The sequence below is a fragment of the Myotis myotis genome, unplaced genomic scaffold, assembly GCF_014108235.1.
Source record: "Myotis myotis isolate mMyoMyo1 unplaced genomic scaffold, mMyoMyo1.p scaffold_m19_p_4, whole genome shotgun sequence".
Taxonomy (NCBI): Eukaryota; Metazoa; Chordata; class Mammalia; order Chiroptera; family Vespertilionidae; genus Myotis; species Myotis myotis.
This window is the reverse complement of record NW_023416346.1, coordinates 110,489,876-110,512,392: the sequence shown is the minus strand read 5'-3', so window position 1 is coordinate 110,512,392 and position 22,517 is coordinate 110,489,876. Positions and strand designations below refer to the sequence as shown.

General features: G+C 40.0%; 2 protein-coding genes across 2 annotated transcripts in view; one reads left to right on the top strand and one right to left on the bottom strand.

Moving 5' to 3' along the window:
- The window catches only part of DMD (dystrophin), a 1,824,373-nt gene that overhangs the window by 822,971 nt on the left and 978,885 nt on the right, over positions 1-22,517 (bottom strand). The window lies entirely within an intron of this gene.
- Positions 7,065-7,352, top strand: LOC118653365 (sperm acrosome membrane-associated protein 4-like). The gene has a single exon (XM_036304101.1). It carries the CDS (start codon positions 7,065-7,067, stop codon positions 7,350-7,352), a length of 288 nt encoding a protein of 95 aa, XP_036159994.1.

Below are 22,517 nucleotides of genomic sequence, written 5' to 3'. Positions count from 1 at the left end.
ATGTCTTCTCTATAGAATGAGGATAATATAAGTACCTGTTTCATATGGTCATTGTAAGAATTATAAGTAATCCACGTAAACATTTTAGAGCAATGCTCTGGATCCGTGGTCAGCAAACCGCAGCTCGCGAGCCACATGCGGCTCTTTGGCCCACCATAGCATTTACCTTACACTATTTAATTTATTATTGATGGTTGTCTCCCTCAAAGAGCTTTGATTTCTGGGTGAATTGGGTTTCTACATATGCTAGATTTTCAATAAATAGCTCTTGAATGAAAGACAAACATTTTCCAAATTGAGAATTAATTTCTTTTTTAAAGGTAAGAAGCAATACATGTCTAGAGTAATCAACAACATAAAAATGTAATTTTACCTTTATGTTAGGAAGCTTTAATTAACAGACAAAAATATTAGTAAATTGGACTATATAACAAGAGAGACTTCTGCATGGCAAAAAAACAAACATAGTCAAAGGCAAATGAAAAATTGCAAAATAAAAATAATATTTGTGACTTACATCTCTAATAAGGGACCAATATCCCTAACACATAAGAGAGCTTCTGCCAACTAACCAGAGAAAGGCCAACAATCCAAAAGAAAATTGGACAGAAGTTAAGGAAAATTGATAAAAACAGAACACAAATGGATTTTAAACTCACAAAAATAATGTAAGTCATGGTCATAATGAGAGGTTTGAAAATTTCATCTAATGCACTGACAGAAATCTAAGCCTGAAAACACCATGCTGCCAATGTTGTGGAAAATGCAGACTCATACATGGCCAGCGGGATGTATATATTAGTGTATTCCTTGTGGAAGACAATTTGTCAATATCTATTAAATGCATGTAATCTTTGATCCATAACTTTTACTTCTAGAACTTTATCTCTGAAACACAGAGAACCCCAAACAAGAGGAATCCAAAGAGGACCACACCAAGACACATCATAATTAAAATGCCAAGGCCAAAAGATAAAGAATCTTAAAAGCAGCAAGAAAAAACAAACAAAAAACAGTTACCTACAAGGGAGTACCCATACAACTGTCAGCTGATTTCTCAACAGAAACTATGTAGGCCAGAAGGGAGTGGCAAGAAATATTCAAAGTGATGAATAGCAAGAACCTGCAACCAAGAATACTCTAGCCAGGAAAGCTATCATTTAGAATTGAAGGTCAGATAAAGAGCTTCACAGACAAGAAAAAGCTAAAGGAGTTCATCACCACCAAACCAGTATTATATGAAATGCTGAAGGGTATTCTTTAAGAAGAGGAAAAAGAAAAAGGTAACGATAAAAAAGAAATGATGAACAACAAAGCGACAACAAATACTTATCTATCCAAAAGTGAATCTAAAAATCAATGAATAAAAAAATCTGATGAACAGAATAAACTAGTGAATGGAATAGAATCACGGGCAGGAAATGGAACTGACTGATGATTTTCAGAGGGAAGGGGGTGTGGGGGGTGCAGGAAGAGATTAGACAAAGATCTTATATGCATGTACGCAGTACCTATGGACACAGACAATAGGGTGGTAAGGGCCTGGGCTGGGGTGGGAATCAGGTGTTGGGGAGCTATGGGGGGAAAGAGGGACATCTGTAATAATCTCAACAATAAAGATTTAAAAAAATAAAAAAATATTTTTATTGAGTTTTAGAGAGAGAGAGAAAGTGAGAGGGAGAGAGAGAAACATCAGTTGGCTGCTGCCTGTGGGCCCCCTAACCAGAGATGGAGCCCACAACCTGGGCATGTGCCATGACCCAGAATTGAACCAGTAACCCTTCAGTGCATGAGACGATGCCCAACCAACTGAACCATACCAGCCAGGGCTCTAGGAATTTATCTTGTAGATATATTTCTGAAACCAAAATCATTGTTTGGTGAGGGTAGGACAGATGGTGGATGGGGTGGGAGACATTTCACTATATTTAAAAAAAAAAATGGATTTCCTCTGCAGTTACATAAGTTAATTTGGAAAAGAAAATTACTAGCTTTTCTTCACACCCAAAAAATCGTGATGAGGAACTATACTTTATATATTTTAATAACAAATCATTATTAATACGATATAACTTATCTAAAGCCATCAGTTAACAATCCTATTATTATTATTATTATTATTATTATTATTATTATTATTACTAGAGGCCTGGTGCACAAAAATTTGTGCACTCGGGGGGGGGGGGTCCCTCAGCCCAGCCTGTGCCCTCTTGCAGTCTGGGACCCCTTGGGGGATGACCACCTGCTGGCTTAGGCCTGCTCCCTGGGGGATTGGGCCTAAGCTGGCAATCAGACATCCCTCTGGAGCCCGGCAGCCCTTGGGGGATGTCCACTTGCCAGCGGGGAGCAGGCCCAAGCTGCAGTTGGACATCCTTAGCACTGCTGAGGAGGCAGGAGAGGCTCCCACCACCACCGCTGTGCTGGCAGCCATCAGCCTGGCTTGTGGCTGAGCAGAGCTCCCCCATGTGAGAGCGCACTGACCAACAGAGGGCAGCTCCTGCATTGAGCGTCTGCCCCCTGGTGGTCAATGTGTGTCATAGTGACCAGTCATTCCCAGTCTTTCTGCTGTTAGGGTCAGTTTGCATATTACCCTTTTAATATATAGGACAGAGGCCTGGCCTGGTGCACAGGTGGGGCCCGGCTGGTTTGCCTTGAAGGGTGTCCCGGATCAGGGTGCGGGTCCCGCTGGGGTGCCTGGCCAGCCTGGATGAGGGGCTGATGGCTGTTTGCAGCTGGTCACACCCCCTTCAGGGTGGGGGTCCCCACTGAGGTGCCTGGCCAGACTGGGTGAGGGGCTGAGGGCCGTTTTCAGGCTGGTGGGTGACTTAAGCTCCCAGCTTCTCCTCTTTTTCTTTTTCTTTTTATTCTGGGATTTATTTACCTTCTATAGCTGTCACTGGAGCTGAGAGCCGGCTCCAGCTCTGAGGCCCCAGCTGGCTGAAAGCATGTATCTGGGGTTAGTTTAGCTTCTATAATTGAAACATTGTTGCTTTTGGAGCTGTTGCTTCCGGAGCTCAGAGTGGGGCCGAGGCAGGCAGGGAGCCTTGGCTTCCTCCATCACTGGAGCAAGCAAGCCTCCTGTTCGCTTCAGCTGCATGGCTGCCAGCCAACATCTTGGTTGGCAGTTAATTTGTATATCGCCCTGATTAGCCAATGGGAAGCATAACGGAGGTATGGTTAATTACCCTGTTTGTCTATTATTAGATAAGATTATTTTAAATATATCATTATTGATTTCAGAGAGGAAGGGAGAGAGAGAGAAACATCAATGATAGAGAGAATCATTAATCAGCTGCCTCCTGCAAGACCACTGGGGATCGAGCCTGCAACCCGGGCATGTACCCTGACCAGAAATCGCAACACGACCTCCTGGTTCATAAGTCGACACTCAACCACTGAGCCACGCTGATGGACAAAAATCCTATGATTATTTTCTTATGATAATATCACTTAATTAATGGTAAGGTGGAATTTGAGATCATCTAACATGACTTTTGTGCTCCTCCACCCAATTCAAAACAGTATTCAGGAATTGATTTATTCTCCTACATACTTCATGGAAAAAAATAGCAGATGTGAAGTTTATGATTAAGACTGAGTAAGATTTATGACAGTTTCTAAATGTTTTAAAACAATTTACTATTATATTTACTATTTCATATTCTTATCAAAATACTAATGTAAATCACTTAACTAGTAAAATGTATTATTTCTTTCCAATAATCTTTTTAAGTATTATAAAATCATGCTCTTCATAAAACATATCCCCTGTGGTGAAAGAAAACAATTAAAAACATTCAGTTTTCTTATGTGTTAATTTAGTATCTAACTGAGTCTTGACCTAATTTCACACAAGATTAGTTTCTATTCCTTTCAATTTCTGAATTTTTATTTCCAAATGTGTAGAAATTTTATCATTAGGATAAGCAGAGCTGTTTGTCTTAGAAAGAAACATATATTAAATACTGACTTCTTATTTTACACCAAAGATATTCTAGAGAAATTACAGTAATAAGTATAAAATATTAATAATAACATCCCTGGCCTGGCCATTGATGTTTCTATCTCTCTCTCCCTCTCTTTTCCTCTCTGAAATCAATAAAAATATATTTAAAAATAATAATAATGATAACAGCCCTGCCTGGATAGTTCAGTTTGTTGGAGCATCATTCCATACACCAAAAGTATGTAAGTTTGATTGCCAGTCAGGGCACATACCTAGATTGTGGGTTTGATCCCCGTTCTCTCTCTCTCTCTCTCTCTCTCTCTCTCTCTCTCTCCTCTGTCTCTCCCTTGCTCTCTCTCTAAAAATCAATAAAAACATATCATTTGGAGAGGATTAAAAAACATTAATAACAGAAGTAGAATAAAATACTGGCATGGGGAAGCCCTTTAGAAGTAGAAAGAAATGTAAATAAACTATTAAATATAATGTTTGTGTTATTCTTTTAGAAATTAAGTCCAAGTAGCAGAATTAAAAGCAAATGACAACTGGAAATATTTACAGCACCTATCAAAGGGTAACACTGTTACACGTAAAAAGAACATTCAATAAATGAAGGGAGATGGAGGATATATGGGAAAACTGGATAAAGAATGTAAACAGGAATTTGACACAAAATGCAAACAACCAATAAACAAGAGAAAAGTCCAATCACTAAGTAATCAACAAAATGCAAATTTAAACAGCAATGATATGTCATCATTTGCCTATTATATTTTCTTTTATATAAGGTATTTGTCAAAGTTCTGAAAAATAAGCAGTCTTATGATGGTTGTTGGAACATAAGTTATATTTGTAGGAAGTAATTTGATAATTCAAAACAAAAAGCAAGACTTCTATCTGAAAAAGTAGAAACATTACTGAGAGATTAAGGGACAACTAAACAAATATAGGAATACTAGAGGCCTGGTGCACGAATTCATGCACGGGTGGGGTCCCTCAGCCTGGCTGGTGATCGGGGCCGGCCAGCTGGGTAGGGACCACTCGAGGGCTCCAGGGCATGTCCAGCCCTCTTGCCCAGTCCCGATATGCCAGACCCCAGAAGCAAGCTAACCTATCAGTTGGAGCATCTGCCCCCTGGCAGTCAGTGTGCATCATAGTAACTGGTCTAGCGGTCCACCAATCCATCAGACACTTAGCATATTACGCTTTTATTATATAGGAGGATACCTTGTTCCTCTATTGGAAGAAACCAATTGGAGGAACATATTGGAAGATCCAATATTGCAAAGATATCAGTTCTTTTCAAATAATTTGATAATTCAATGCAATCTCAATCAAAAATAGCAACAGTTAGTTTTTAATAAAATTGATATGACAGCTCTAAGATTTATATGGAAATCCAAAGAGCCAAGAATATTCAAGGCAATCTTGAAGAATAACAAGGTTTAAACGCACAGGGAATATAGTCAGTAATATTGGGATGAGTATAAGTGGGGCCAGCAGGTACTTGAAGCAGTTGGGGGGGGGGGGCAGGGGACCACTCTGTTAAAATACATGGTTTTCTAACCACTTTGCTATACATCTGTAATTAAAACACAATGATATTGAAGGTAAACTGTAACTGAAAAATAAAATATAAAATAAAATGTATTTGTATACTTAGTATCTTTAGCCTTGGGGAAAAAATAGGATGCTTACAACCAGATATCATCATTTATTATTATTAATTCTGTATGATATTGCTGTGAAAACAAATAGACTATAATATTTACTTAATTTGTGATAATGGTGCCACTTTAGTTAAGTGAGGAGTGAATGATTCCAATAAATGGTTACAGATATGCAGAAAAGGACATGCATATCATAACAGCATTATTCATAATAGACATAAAGCAAATGGATACCAACAGTAGACTGGGTAAACTGTGGCATATCCACACAATGGAATAGTGTAAAGAGAATAAATTAACAAGACTATGACTCATGCACTATCATAGAAAAATCTCACAAAAGTAATGTTGAATAGGAGAAAAAAAACATAAGGGCATATATTCTATGATTCCACTCATATTAATTTCAATGGCAGATAAAACTAATATAGATGTTAAAGTTCAGAAGAGTGCTTATCTTTGGATAAGGGCAATAGCTTGGAAAGGGTTAATAACTAGGAAGGAACGTGAGAGAGGCTCCTCGGCTAATATTCTAATTATTGATCTGCATATTAGAAGCATGGGTATGCTAACTTTTAAATAATCCATCAATTTCTTATGATTTGTGCACTTCAATATGCATCTCTTATCCTTCAATTTAAAAGATTACATGAAAACATTTTAAAACTTTAAATATATTCATTCCTTTCAACCAAAAAATTTTACATCTATAAATTTTCCTAGGGGAATATTAGAAATATACATAGAGACATATGACAAGAAATCTCAATCAATTCTGTCACTTATACCAGTGAAAAACTGAAACAAAATCCCTCAAGTAGAATAAATTGCATTCATATAATGGAATTCTTGGCATCCATGAACATACCTATCATGACAAATATTCTATTCGTTGAAAAATATTCATGACATATTAATAAGAAAGCACATACCAAACATAAATTGTCTTTGATTTTCTGTGTATATTTTACTATTCAGTATCTACACATAAATATACACATTTAAAAAAATAAATGGAAATACCTGCACCAAATTATTAGCCATGATTTTGGGGGTGGTTACCAATTAATCATTTTTAATTTAAATGTTAATATATTTTGGCCTTTTCCAAAGTTACCACACAGATTGTGACACTCCTCCCCAACCCATGACCTCACCCCCAGAGTGGCCAGTGGAACCCTGAGGGGTCTGTGAGGTCACCCCATTCCGCTTCACAAAGATTCTCTTGGGGCAGCAGCCACTGGCTGTCTCTGTCCCGGGGAAGCTTCAGAGACCCTGCGACTCGGGAGCCGTGGTCAGGAAGAAGCTCCTGAGAGGGACACGGAGCGCTGGGAACCAAGGACACTCCCAAGTGCTGACCCCGGGAGGCCAGATCCAGGGACAAAAGTCTTGTGGGAGTGCGGAGTGTCATTCAGCAGGTCCAGGAGGCCCACCGCCACCAGGCCACCATGGTCCTTGGCTGGGTACTGCTCCTTGTGATGGCTCTGCCCCTGGGCACATGTGGCACCAAGGACCGCATCTTCTACGATCTGACCGAATCCTTGACCTGCCCTGGCAACAACAAAGGCTGCATGCTGTCCACTCCCTACGAGCACCCTGAAGAACCCCTCACCTACCAGCTCATCTCCACCTGCCATTATGGTGAGTTGTGTAACAGGGCCCCTAACCCTGCAGACAGCCTGAAGGCTGGGACCATCACAGGCCGGATGCTGCGTGTGCTGCTGCTGCTTCAGTGACTGTGACCAGCGTGGAGGGCAAGGCCTGGGACAGGTGTAAGGACCCTGCAGCTCCTTATGCCTCCTGCCCCCTCCTCTTCCCCCTCCCCTTTATCCTCCCTCTTCCCCTTCCCCTTCTCCCCATTCAATGGCCCGAGGCCCTAGACAAAAAATAAAATAATAATGAAAAAGTTGTACAGTAGTTTTTCATGGGAATGATAATGTAACAGATTCTAGAAATAAGTAATAGTTCTTGGGTTTTTATAGCTATGAGGAGTGATGAGTTGAGGCGACTATCCAGATAATCTAGGACCAGAGGCCAGATTTCTTTAGATTGTGAAAGGTGATTGCTTAAAAAAATAAACATAGTTTCACACTTATACCAGAAATTCTACCTCTAATAATTTGTTAATGCAATAATGATGTGTACAAATATTAAACTCCAAGAATGTTTGTTACAGCCTCATTTATAAAAGCAAAACATGCTAACCAAAATGGTATGGATGAGCAATTATGGAACATTCATTCAATGAAATACACTGTGGCTATTTAAAAGGTGATCTAGATGTATATTTAGCAATAGGAAAAAAATGTATAATTTACCAAAAGTTTTAAAGCTGCAACTTTTGAGTTGTGGGCCACCTTTTCTTAGTTGTGCTTTTAATTTTTCTGCAATGAATATTTACTACTTATAATATGAAAATGGCATATATACTCCTTCTCTGGAAACAGAATATTTGTGTAGTACTTATAATATGCCAAGCATTATTTTAAGTGTTTTTTAATATATGAACATTTAATAACAACCCTATTATGTAGGTATCATTATTGCCCCCATATTACATATGAAAAGCGGACTCAGAGAGGCTAAGTGACTTGCCCAAATTCACACAACCAATCATGGGAACTGAGCTAGAATTTGAAACCAAGATGCCAACCTTAGAAGCTCATGCTCTTAACCATTGTACCATTTTGTCTCTCATCCCTTTTAGCTGTACTATTTTGAGAAAACATATGAGTACACAAGCAAGTCCACTTTCTTTCACAGCATTTCCATGAATAAACTCCTTTAGGTACTGATTGGATTTTACTATACTTTCTCCATAACTTTGAATGTATGTGGGATGACAAAGTCCTATTGTCGTTGCAACTACTAAATTCAACTTCCCAAATGATCACTTGTTTTATTTTCTTGCTTAAATCATATGACTGATTCCCAATTGTTTCCAAATTCTTTAACCTGCCTTTAAAAAACAAGCTCTCAATAATCTGACTTTATCTATTATTCTCCACATCTTTTTTATAACAAACTTCCATTTTATTCAAAACAGTGACCTCATTGTTCCTGGTATGACCCTCGACTTTTCTTCCTTCTGTTCCCCTGTCATTGTCTACTTTGCTATTGAAAGGTCTTCATTTCCTTGAATAAAAGACTTCCTTTCTTAATTAACACATAAAAAAACCTTTGCTATCCTTCATGTTTTGGGTAATGATAGTGCCACATCCTGAAAGAAAATTGCCTGATCCCTCGGATGGAAATAATTATTCTTTCTAATAAACTCTGTAGCATTTATTATCTGTGCTACTCCAACAGACCTTGTCAAGTGTTATTTTTTTCTTCATTTTAACTATTTTCATTCAACTTGTATCTTCTTCCTGTGCCTCTCTCCAAAAGCTTGAAAGTGCATGTACACATGTGCACACACACACACACACACACACACACACACACACGCCACGCCATATACATTCAGCCACAATTGAATTTTACAACTTTGTATACCCTTACGACTTTTTCTTATGAACAGTCACACAAAGTAACCAATCATTTACTAATAGAACAGAGAAGAGAGAAAATAAAGTTGAGGATTAAAAGCAGAACTCTCTTCAGAGTACTTATGTTCTCACATATGTTGCATTTTTAGCTCTGGTTCTTGTTTTAGCCTATTTGTGAATGCCCAAGCTCAATAGAACAGTAAGAACAGTTCTTGTCTGACAGCTGGACTGGTTAAATGTGATTAGAAGAACATAGTAGGATCTGGTCAGTCAAGAAAACTAACAAGTCCAGCTGGTGTTGTTCAGTGGTAGAGAGTAGACCCATGAACCAAGAAGTCACCGTTTGATTCTGGTCAGGGCACATACCCAGGTTGTGGACTTGATCCCCAGTGGGGGCATGCAGGAGGCATCCAATTGATGATTCTCATCATCGATGTTTCTATCTTTCTCTCCCTCTCCTTCCTTTCTGAAATCAATAAAAATATATTTTTTAAAAAAGAAAACTAACAACACAGGTAGAAGACTCAATTCTTGACATTTTTTGTTGTTGTTATGTTGATGTCATGGATTCTGGAGCTAGAAGCAATTCTGGCTATGCCTTAATTAAAGCATTGGCAAGAATACTGCCCATGCAATTAATTCAGTTAACATTTACCCAGTAAGTATTTTTCTTCTGGCCACTGTCCTATATAGTATCTATAAGTCTATTGCCTTTTTAGTTGATTCAAGTTGCCTGTTGTGTGGCTAAGTATAACCTTCAATGCCAACATCCTTCCACCTTGAAAAATGATAAATAATAATAACTCTGAATGCATTTTAAACAAATACTTTCTTGCCATCAACCAAAGATTTTTTTTAAAAAAACCTCCCCAAATTTAGCAATGCTGATTAAATTATTTAAGTAGACCATTATCTTCCTTTGGATAAAATATGTGTGGTATGAAATATTTGGAGACCTCATTTCACCTTGCATATTTTTCAATCTCAGTAAATTAAAACTACTAGAGAACCAGAACTTCAGAAAGATATATTCTTAGGCACAATACTCTTTTTTTAAATAACTGGTCTCATGGTAAAATATCCTCAGTAGGAGGTCATTTATTTTCTTTCCCTCTGGTAATTTAATAAAAGAATAATGACCATAAAACTGAAAAAAAAAACACATTATGATTACATGCCACCAACCATTTAAAAATTACAAATCCATAACAATTTTCATATGACCAATTACAATTCATTTTTAGGACAGTCACCCTCCAATGGCATAACTAATTAGGATTATGCTTGAAAAGTAAGTGGATTTTCTCTTTACAGCATGTGATCATTACTTACAATGTTTAAAGATTTATATTTCCCACATTGCTTCCAGTTTTAAGTGAATACACTAGTGAAGTCTAAGTCTCCTGTATGAAATTACAGTGTATATTAGTTTCATTGCACAACCACTTCACTACCGCATCTGAATTTTGTTATTGTTGCTAAAGATCTGAAATGCATAATACATGGTGAGATAAATGAATATTTCTAGGGAGATTTCAAAGTCACTAAAATTTGATGTACAATAAACAGGTTTGCAGTCCTTGGAGAACTCAGCCCTTATTACCACACTAAACCCATATTGGCTTTTAAATAAACCTTGGTGTTCAAGATTAGTATTCTTGTTCATTAATTCATTAGTTTGCAGTATAAGCAACTAACTCCATGGTAAAAATAATCATTAATATTACACATAGTTAATTGAAAATGTTTTTGACTATTTACCTTGATTCAAACCTATGCTGAAGTTAGGTAACAAGCCCTATAAGGGCTCCTAGAGGGACAAATAAAATGAATTGGGGAAATTGATTTGCCCAAACTTCAATAGCTATCATTTATCTTATATAATGGATTTTATTGGGATTTACACCCACCTAACTATCCACCTACCCACACACTCTTTACTACATGATGTGATTTTGATCACATACTGTTTAAACCCTGAGGACAATAAAACTCACAAAGACGTTAAAATGTAATTTTATATGATACATACACACTCCACAGACTGTGTTGTTACAAATTAACCCCATGCTTTCCTCTTTTGTTCTCTTACAGCCCATCGTCATTCTAAAACAAGGAAAAAGCTATTTTATTCTCACACTCTCCCATCAGGAGTCTTTGTTCCTATTTGCTTAAAGGATCTTAGCAGCAGACTGACCAATACAGAGAAAGGCCTTTGGATTCTTAGGAAACACTGTTTTTTTTGGGGTCATGTATGTTTGTTTTGTTCATTTGTTTTGTTTGATCAAAATTCAAGAAAACTAAGCCAGGATCTGTTTACCTAAGTTTACCTAAGCAACAGGAATCATAATCCTGTCTAATAAAAGAGAAACATGGTAATTAGTGTACGACCACTACCCTTCCCATTGGCTAATCAGGGCAATATGCAAATTAACTGCCAGCCAAGATGGCAGCCGGCAGCCAGGCAGCTGGAAGCTAACATGAGGCTTGCTTGCTTCAGTGACGGAGGACTCCAACATTCCCCGCCTGCCTTGCCGGCCTCTGAGCTGCAACTCTAAGCAACTATGTTACAAACATAGAAGCTAAACAAAACCCCAGAAACCTGCTTTAGTCGCAGGGCTTCAGCCAGCAGGATCGCAACATTGTTTCAAATACAGAAGGTAAACAAAGGCCAGAAACCTGCTTTCAGCAGCGGAGGCCTAAGACCTGGAGCCAAGCCTCAGAGCTAAAGTTGGCCCAGAATAAAAAAGAAAAAAAGGAGCAGTTGGGAGCTTCAGTCACCCGCCAGCCTGAAAACAGCCCTCAGCCCCTCACCCAGACTGGCCAGGCACCCCAGTGGGGACCCCCACTCTGAAGGGTGTGTGACCAGCTGCAAACAGCCATCATCCCCTCACCCAGGCTGGCCAGGCACCCCAGTGGGAACCCCCACCCTGATCCAGGACACCCTTCAGGGCAAACCAGCCAGCCCCTACACATGCGCCAGGCCTCTATCCTATATAGTAAAAGGGTAATATGCCTCCCAGCACCGGGATCAGCAGAGCCACGAGGCCTCTCGGCACAGGGATCAGTGTGACAGGGGGCAGCGGCCAAACCCCCTGATCGCCCCGTGGCTCTGTGTGTGACAGGGGGTGGGGCCACAACCTCCCTATTTGTCCTGCTCTGTTCGTGACAGGGGAAGGCGCCCCAATCCCCTGATCAGCACCTGCTCTGTGCCTGATGGGGGGAGCTCCCCAACCCCCTGATTGCCCTGTGGCTCTGTGTGTGACAGGGTGCAATGCCCCAACCCCCTGATCCGCCCTGTTCTGTGTGTGACAGGGTGCAGCGCCCCAACCCCCCCCCCCACGGGCCCTGCTCTGTGACGGGGTAGAGCCATAACCTCCCCATTGGCCCTCCCTGAGTGTGACAGTGGCGGTGTCCCAACACCCTGATCCGCCCTGCTCTGTGTGACAGGGGGTGGTGCCCCAACTCCCATATTGGCCCTACTCTGTGAGTGACAGGGGGCAGCACCCCAACCCCCTTATGGGCCCTGCTCTGTGCGTGACAGGGGGTGGCGTTGCAACCTGCCCATCGACCCTGCCTTGAGTGTGATAGGGGGCGGTGCCCCAACCCCCCAATTGGCCCTACCCTGAGCGTGACTGAGGGTGGCATCACAACCTCCCGATCCACCCTGCTCTGTGCATGACAGGGGCAGCGCCCCAACTCCTCAATCGGCCCTGCTCTGAGCCCGACCAGGGGCTGCACCTAGGAATTGGGCCTGCCCTCTGCCACCCGGGAGCAGGCCTAAGCCAGCAGGTCATTATCTCCCGAGGGGTCCCAGACTGCGAGAGGGCACAGGCCGGGCTGAGGGACCCCCTTCCCCCCCGAGTGCACAAGTTTTTGTGCACCGGGCCTCTAGTAAATTATAACAGCTTAATATTTTTGAAAGTAGTTCTTGAGATGTCAGTTGAAATGAGCTGTTTTAAATGTTTCTTAATTGACATTTTTAGAGAGAGAGGAAGGGAGTATGATAAAAAGTGAGAAACACTGAGGAGAGAGAAATATCACCGATTGACTGCTTCCTGCATGCCTCCTACAGGGGATCGAACCCACAACCCAAGTATGGGTCCTGGCTGGGTATCAAACCATGACCTCTTGGTTCCTGGGTTAGCACGCAACCACTGAGCAACACGGGCCAGGTGAAATTAGCTGTTTTAGTAGCAATTAAAAATATTTTAATCGATTTCAAAGAGGACGGGAGAAGGAGAAAGAGATAGAAGCATGAATGATGAGAGAGAACTGTTGATGGGCTGCCTCCTGCACCCCCACCCCACTGGGGATGGAGCCTGCAACCTGGGCATGTGCCCTGACTGGGAATCGAACTCAACCACTGAACCACACCATCCCTGCAGCAATTTTTGAAAACCAGACTCATCTCCTTTGTTCATTTATATAAATCACTATTTTCCAGACTATGAACTTCAGAGAATAAAAGGTAAAATTACATGATCACATAGCCTCAATTTTTGAAGTTCAGTTAAAAACAATTTGACTATTTAAGTTATAGAAGTATTTAAATATGACTTTAACGTTACTTACCATTAAGTACAATTTAAACATAAGTGCCTTCAGTTGCACTTGCCATTTTGAATGCTCAAAAGGCACAGTGTTTTAGACAACACAGAGAACATATCCATCGCTACAAAAGATTACCTTGGACAGTGCTGCAAGTCATACTACAGTATTTGTTTCAGAATTTATTTATCTAAAAAACGTATTGCCTGGCTGGTGTGGCCTAGTGGTTGAGCACTGAATTATGAATCAGGAGGTCATATTTCAGTTCCTGGTCAGGGTACATGCCTGGGTTTCCAGCTTGATCCCCAGTGGGGAGCATGCAGAAGGCAGGTGATAAATGATTACCTCTCACCTCTCATCATTGGCGTTTCTATCTCTCTCCCTCCCACTCTCTTCCTCTCTGAAATAAATTATATATATATATATATATATATATATATATATATATATATATATTCATATATTTATATATATATATATATACTCATATATATATATATATATACTCATGAATTATTTTTAAAGCAGAACAAAATACTTTAGAAAGTAATTTCCAGGAATGTTCAAATACATACACAAATTTGAAAGTTTTATTGACATGACAATGAATTGCTGCTCTTAAGCTCAACATTTTCTGGCTAGAAAGTATGTTGTTTTCCAAAACTAATTCCCTAAAAGAAAGAAAATCATTTTTTTCCCACTTTGGGTACTTATTTGAAGAAACCCAAAACACTAATTGAAAAGACATATATACTCATATGTTCAGTGCAGCATTTTTTACAATAGTCAAGGTATGGAAATGACCTAAGTGTTCACCAATAGATAAGTGAATAAAGAAGAAGTGATGCATATATACAATGGGATATGATTCAGCCATAAAAAAGGATGCAATCTTGCCATCTGCAACAACATGGATAGACCTAGAGGCTACTGTGCTGAGTGTAATAAGTCAAAGAAAGACATATACCTTATGATTTTACTTATATGTGGAATCTAGAAAAAAAATAAACAGAACAGAAAAAAATCAAAATGCTTGTTGGAATCCTATTTCTTTGCTCTCATCTGAATAAATTCATCAAGATTTTAGTATTTTGAAACAAATGACAGAATCTGCAAAATTCACATTTGTAATTTTTGTGTAACAGTCTATACCAGTGATGGCGAACCTTTTGAGCTCGGCGTGTCAGCATTTTGAAAAACCCTAACTTAACTCTGGTGCCATGTCACATATAGAAATTTTTTGATATTTGTAACCATAGTAAAACAAAGGCTTATATTTTTTATATTTATTTTATATATTTAAATGCCATTTAACAAAGAAAAATCAACCAAAAAATGAGTTCGTGTGTCACCTCTGACGCGTGTCATAGGTTCGCCATCACTGGTCTATACTGCTGCAAATTGATGCATTATTGTCATTTATACTATGAAATAAATGCATATTGTATTACCCACTTAGTGAAACATGCCTAACAATAAAGGAAATCAATGTTCCTGGGAATTTCAATTTCACTGAAAAAGAAAGTAATAATAATAATACGATATAAAATACCAACTCCTGGAAAAGGTGATGTGTAGGGAGGGTGTTTATTGGTTTTGAACACAACAATGGGAGGACATACCACTAGCAAATGTTAAGTGGAAGCTTTACTAGATGTACTGACAATATGAGGAAAGGGCATAAAACTCAAAGATGGGTGGGTCTCTTCATGCTAGCCAGAAATGAGCACAGAAAGAAATTTGAGGAAGATTATAATATTTGATTTCTTTTAAAAAAATAAAAAATCCAGGTAGAAGTCACCATCAATCGATTTAGTTTTCTGCCAGGAATGCTGCCATAAGCCCATTTCAAGAAGAGTCTAGGGCAGAGGAAAGCAAACTATGGCTCATGGTTCAAATCCAGCCACACCCTGTTTTTATATAATCTGATAGCTAGGAATTTTATTTTATACTAGAGGCCTGGTGCACAACAATTTGTGCACCCGGGGGTGTCCCTCAGCCCGGCCTGTGCCCTCTCGAAGTCTGGGACCACCTCAGGGGATGACCACCTGCTGGCTTAGGCCCGGTCTCTGGGGGATTGGGCCTAAGCTGGCAGTCAGACATCCCTCTGGCAGCCCGGGAGCCCTCGGGTGATGTCCACTTGACAGCAGGGAGCAGGCCTAAGCTGCAATCGGACATCCTTAGTGCTGCTGAGGAGGCGGGAGAGGCTCCCACCATCACTGCTGTACTGGCAGCCATCAGCCTGGCTTGTGACTGAGCAGAGCTCCCCCTGTGGGAGTGCACCGACCACCAGGGGGAAGCTCCTGCATTGAGCATCTGCCCCCTGGTGGTTAGTGTGTGTCATAGTGACCATTGATTCCCAGTCGTTCTGCTGTTAGGGTCAATTTTCATATTACCCTATTATTATATAGGATAGAGGCCTGGTGCTTGGGTGGGGGCCAGCTGGTTTGCCCTGAAGGGTGTCCCAGATCAGGGTGGGGGTCCCGCTGGGGTGCCTGGCCAGCCTGGGTGAGGGGCTGATGGCTATTTGCAGGCTGGCCACAGCCCCATCAGGATAGGGGTCCCCCCTGGGTGCCTAGTCAGGCTGGGTGAGGGGCTGATGACTGTTTGCAGGCTGGCCACAGCCCCTTCAGGATAGGGATTCCCCCTGGGGTGCCTAATCAGCCTGGGTGAGGGGGCTGATGGCCATTTTCAGGCTGGCCACACCCCCTTCAGGGTAGGAGGGTCCTGCTGGGGTGCCTGGCCAGTCTGGGTGAGGGGCTGATGGCTGTTTTCAGGCTGTCCACAACCCCCAGCTACTCAAGCTCCCAGTGGAGGCTGGCTGGAAGCAGTTATCTGGGATTTATTTATCTTCTATAATTGAAAATTTGTTGCCTTGAATGGAGATCAGGGCCGGCAGGGCAGGCGGGAAGCTTGGCTTCCTCCATCACCGGGGAAACCAACCCTCCTGCTTGCTCCAGCTCCATGGCTGCTGGCTGCCATCTTGGTTGGGTCAATTTGCATATAGTCTTTCTGATTGGCTGGTGGGCATGGCTTGGGGCATAGCGGAGGTGCGGTCAACTTGCATGTTTCTCTTTTATTAGATTAGATATTAAGTAATTGACACAAAATCCAAAAGACATTTAATAAAATTTATGTGAAATTTATTCACAGCATAACAAATTCATATGCATGCTGTGAATAAAGTATTACTGGAGCATAGTCATGCCCATTCATTTACATGTTTCCTACAACCCTTTTTGCACTATACAGGCAGCATTGAGTAGTTGCTGCTGAGACCTTCTGACCTGCAAAGCCTATAATATTGACTATCTACACCTTTACAGAGTTTGCTGACTCCTGCTCTCGATAACCAAGGAGTTGTGGTTCAACCTCCAGTCCTTCTAAATCTTTTCCCTGTCTGGGTCCCAGAGCTGCTTTAAAGAGTTGATTGGTGAGGTGGTGTCTGGGGTTCAATGTATGAGGGAAAAAAAAAACCTTTAATTGTAGTATCCATTAATTCATGTCTTCTTAGCAAACTCCTCAGGTAACTTGGACTACCCACAAGACAGCCACCTCCATTGGAAAATTTTTAAAAATCCACAATCTTCCTGGCCTGTTTATTGTTGAGGAATTTTGTGGCCAGCATGTGCAGATGTCTGGTTTGGTTGGCCACCCACCTGGGACCAGCTAGCTGAAGCCTGTAATGGCAGTCAGTGAAAATTTGGAACCTGAATATTACAAGTGGTAAATGTTGAGCAAGATCAAATTATCTGTATTATTTAATTTTAAAATCCTTTCATTTGCTTTCTCAGAAGTTGTACAATTCATAAAAAAGCAAAAGAAAATTGAACAAAGAACTTAAAAATGGAAATGGTGTACCAACATAAAAGCCAGAAAAAAAATTAAAAATATTGTTATTACATGTTGTAAATTACTCTTAGCCTTGATGAGCACTGAACTTCAGTGATCAACATGCTTGCCAATAGCTACATGTGGCTCTTAAGCACCTAAAATGCATCTATTTGAAATTGATAGATAGTAAGTGTAAAATACACAGTGGATTTAAAAGACTTAGTACAACAAAAGATTGCAAAATATCTTAATAATCTCATACTCATCAAAATATCAAAGCTATATCATTTTATTTTTTTATTTTATTTTTTAATATATTTCTTTATTGATTTCAGAAAGGAAAGAAGAGGGGGAGAGAGAGATAGAAACATCAATGATGGGAAAGAATCATTGATAGGCTGCCTCCTGCATGGCCCCTACTGGAGATTGAGCCTGCAACCCAGGTATGTGCCCTTGGCCGGAACTGAACCTGGGACCCTTCATTCCACAGGCCGACGCTCTATCCACTGAGGCAAACAGGCCAGGGCAAAGCGATATCATTTTAGATACATTGAAAAAATGAAATATATTATTAAAATTAATTTCACCTATTTATTTTTATTATTTAATGTGGTAATAGAACATTCAAAACAATATATGTGACTTACATTATATTCCTATTGAACAGCACTGGTACATAACAATGCTATGCATCTAGAAATGACAGAAAAGTATAAAAAAGAAAATCCATATATGTAAAAAAGGCATGTGACTTTTAGTACATCTACTAATTTCCTTCTTTGAATAAAAAGTAAAAGGTAAAGTTTTAATAAATAAAAAATCAATATCTTCTTCCCTCCACTAAATAAATGCCAAAGAAATATTTTAAGCAAGTGCTCTGAAGGAACGTCAAATTACTAGCTTGTCTCAGATGTATCCAGCTGTTCCCAGAATGTTTCCTATACTCATTGGGGTGAAGCAACCTCATGTGTTAATTCCATCTTCTTATTCTCTGGCTTCCATGTTTAATTGCACTCTCATGCTAAGGCCTCTGCGATGGTCTCCCAAACACGCTGTTCCTACAAGCCAGAGCTGTGCAGCTTCATTTGCACATCACTGCTGTCCACCGTTTTGGGTTCCCAGACTGCATACCATGCAACTATATTCTTTCCTGAACCAAGGAATAGCTACTAATGGGTAATATTACTGTTACATAAGAGTCAGGAAAAAGGAGGGAGATACAGATGTGGGGTCCATTCCTAGGTCTCAGATGAGGAAGCCTTGTGGTGGCGTCCTCTGCAGTAGAGCTGAGCAGCATAACCCAGGGACAGAGAGAGAGGCTTCTGGCAGGGAAAAGGAAATCAAAGCAAGGGGATTTGAATCAATACTGCATAGAGAGGGGCGTGTTGATAATAGAGGACTGGAAGCCAAGGGACCTTGGTTCTAACATCACCTTTGCCTCTGTTTGTATCACCTGGGATTGTCCAATGAATATCATTGGAATTCCATTTTCTCAACTGAAAAATGCAGAGATTGGATTGGACTAGCTCTGAGGTGCCTTCTCTACCTTGAATGGTCTGTGACTAAATTTCATCTCTGGCAGAGAACAGAGACAAGTGTGTCACTGAGTCTAAAGGAGACACAGACTGTGTCGGCCTGACACCTGGATGTATGGGAACAAAAAAGATGTTTCTGAGGGTTTATTAGGAGCCTGTGACATGGGCCTAAAATGTGGAAAATCCTATGACAATGGGCTACCTTGTCACCCTAAACAGATGTAAGCTTAATTTTCCTCACAGTAAGATAGTGAACAATATAATAGAGCATAACCAAGCCATTTTGGATCCATGCTAAATATAGTCAAGTGCTATGGTGTTTTAGTAATTTATTTACAGGATTTAAACATCTTTCCTCTAAAGACAGGATGCCTACCAGATAACCTGTGTCATGGACCTAGCGTGATGACGGATACCAAATGGCTAATCATTTTGTCCAGACCAAGGGCTTTGCTGGTACAAGAAGTGCATCTCCTGACTATGGTTGCAGCTACATGCCTGATGATATGGCAAACTTTTAGGCTCTGGTTTTCAAGAGAGAGCTGAGACACAGTCACTCTCAGGCCTTGAAAGCCACCACTTTCAGTTTCAGGTTAGGGAAATCCACAGTACAAGTCCTGAGACACAGAAGAGGACATAAGTTGGGGGGCATCAGGACAGTGTTTGTGAATTTAAAGAGAAAGAAACACTCCTTTGAAAGACAAACACAGAACTTGCTCCTAATTTATTCCTGATTCATTCTCTAGAGCAGTGGTTCTCAACTTCCTAATGCCGCAACCCTTTAATACAGTTCCTCATGTTTTGGTGACCCCCATTTCATTGCTGCAAACTGAACATAATTAAAGCATAGTGATTAATCACAACAACAATATGTAATTATATATGTGTTTTCCGATGGTCTTATGTGACCCCTGTGAAAGAGTCATTCGACACCCAAAGGGGTTGCAACCCACAGGTTGAGAACCGCTGCTCTTGAGGCTGCCTCAAAAGTAGATATTCTTTTTTAAAATATACATTTTTTAATTGATTTTAAAGAGGAAGGGAGAGGGAGAGAGAGAAATATCTCAGTGATGAGAGAGAATCATTGATTGGCTGGCTGCCTCCTGCACGCCCCACACTGGGGATTGAGCCCACAACCCGGGCATGTGCCCTGACCAGGAATTGAACTGTGACCTTCTGGTTCATAGGTTGATGCTCAACCACTGAGCCATGCCAGCCGGGCAAGTAGATACCCTTCTGAGACACACAAACACAGCTTGCCCTTTAGAGCACCTCTGTTGGACTAACATTTTTATATTTTCATTGTGATAAGACTCCAAACCAATAGATACTATAATTTTTTTTCTAATGTCTGTAGAAACTGAAGCTGGAATCAGAACTATGAACTTGAAGTCATTTTTTAAAATCATTACTTCTATATAAGTTATTCAAGATACCAGATTGCATTAATCTATCTATTTTTCATAGGTCAAGCAAAAATTAAATAAAACAAGTTCTGAAATTGTTTTCAATTATTTAAATAAACTGTTAGATTGATTAACAGTTAAAATTATGTAGAGCCTTTGATATACCAGAGGAGTGTGCTAGGTAAAGCATTCCTTCCTTCAATGAGCACTTATTCAGGAAGAAAAGAAAGACATTTAACCACATAATTAAATTACCAAGTAATGAGTACTTTAATGAAGACCAACATAAAGCACTCTGAAGGCATAAGATAGAGACAAGTGGCAGTGAGGAAAGGGCGATTTCACAGAGGAGCCTTTGAGTTGTGTATTAATGGTTAAATTGGCAAAGGCCATAATGGGTAACTCATGGAAAGGAGAGATATTGACCCAAGCTTGACAATGTGTGGGGAATAGGAGTTACTTATGCCTTGGGTACTTATGACTTGGGTTGGCAGATTAAAAAAACAAAAACAGAATGCCCATTTAAATTTGAATTTCAAATAAACAATGAATACTTAAAAATATATTTTTACTAATTTTAGAGAGGAAGGGAGAGGGAGAGAGGTAGAAACATCAATGACGAGAGATGAGAGAGAATCATTGATTGGCTGCCTCCTGCACACTCCACACTGGGGATCAAGCTCAAAATCCAAGCATCTGCTCTGACCGGGAATCAAACTGTGACCTCCTGGTTCATAGGTTTATGCTCAACCACTGAGCAACTCTGGCCAGGCAATAATGCATACTTTTTAGTGATTTTTTTTGGCAGTAATTGGGACATACTTGTACTAAAAAATCTGGGCTTTTTACATTTTGATTTGCTAATTCTTGCAACCCTAGCTATGATGGGAATGTGGTATAAAATGGTGGCAGAGGGCTAGGTTTAGAGTAGCCATGGGCAAACTATGGCCCGCGGGCCGGATTCGGCCCGTTTGAAATGAATAAAACTAAAAAAAAAAAAAAACAAAAAAAAAAGACCGTACCCTTTTATGTAATGATGTTTACTTTGAATTTATATTAGTTCACACAAACACTCCATCCATGCTTTTGTTCCGGCCCTCTGGTCCAGTTTAAGAACCCATTGTGGCCCTCGAGTCAAAAAGTTTGCCCACCCCTGGTTTAGAGAGTTTTGTGTACTATCATACAAAGTATTGAACTTATTCTATAGGGATAAATACTTTATTAAATAAAGTTTCAACAATGTAGACTTCAGAAGGATTAAAGTAAAAGATCTGAAGTCATTAAGAAGCCACGCCCCAGTAATAGCATAGACCCAAATATCTCACCAATAACAGACTGGAAGCCAGCATCACTTCTAACATAGCTGGGGTGTGATGGATATTTCCTTTGCACATTGCCAATATCTCCCTCTTTACTCTCCCTCAGGGGATTCTCTGAAGCTGAGAGTAATCTTTCTGGGATTTCCCCCTTTCCTGTTTTACTAACCCTAATCTCTTACTCCTATTACTGAAGATCAACATCACTGCTTTCAATTTCTTATCTTAGGTTCTGTTCTTGAGTTCACTGAAATGAAGACATGATTCTTTCCATTTCTTCCAAAAAGAAAAGATAAATAGTCCTTGATTTATTGCAAGCTACGTGCTTTCCTTAATGACATCACCAATGAAGAGTCATGAATGTGAAAGAAACTTTTCTAAACTACCAACAATAAAAGCCAAATTTTAATTAACCATGCTAGGTAAGAGGAAGCACCAAATTATTTTTTGATCCTCTCACATGAAGAGGTGCTAAAAGAGGATGCAGCCAGGGAGACAGGAATGTATGAGGTAAGTGTCAGCTTCTTAAAAAATGTGATCATTTATTTTCTTTTTGTAAAAAATAATACTCCTATTCATACCTAATTTTGTATTTGCACTATTGTAGTCTTTAACTTAAAGATAACTGCCAAAGTAGAATACACTTCAAGCTCTACAAAACCTAGATCTATTTCTGTTTATTTATTTTTTAAAAATTTATTTATTGATTGATTTTAGAGAGAGAAAGGGAGAAACATCAATTTGCTGTTCTACTTATTTATGCATTCA

Bases quoted from the DNA above. Each gene is read 5' to 3' on its own strand.
- LOC118653365 (XM_036304101.1), top strand. From the start codon at position 7,065: ATGGTCCTTGGCTGGGTACTGCTCCTTGTGATGGCTCTGCCCCTGGGC.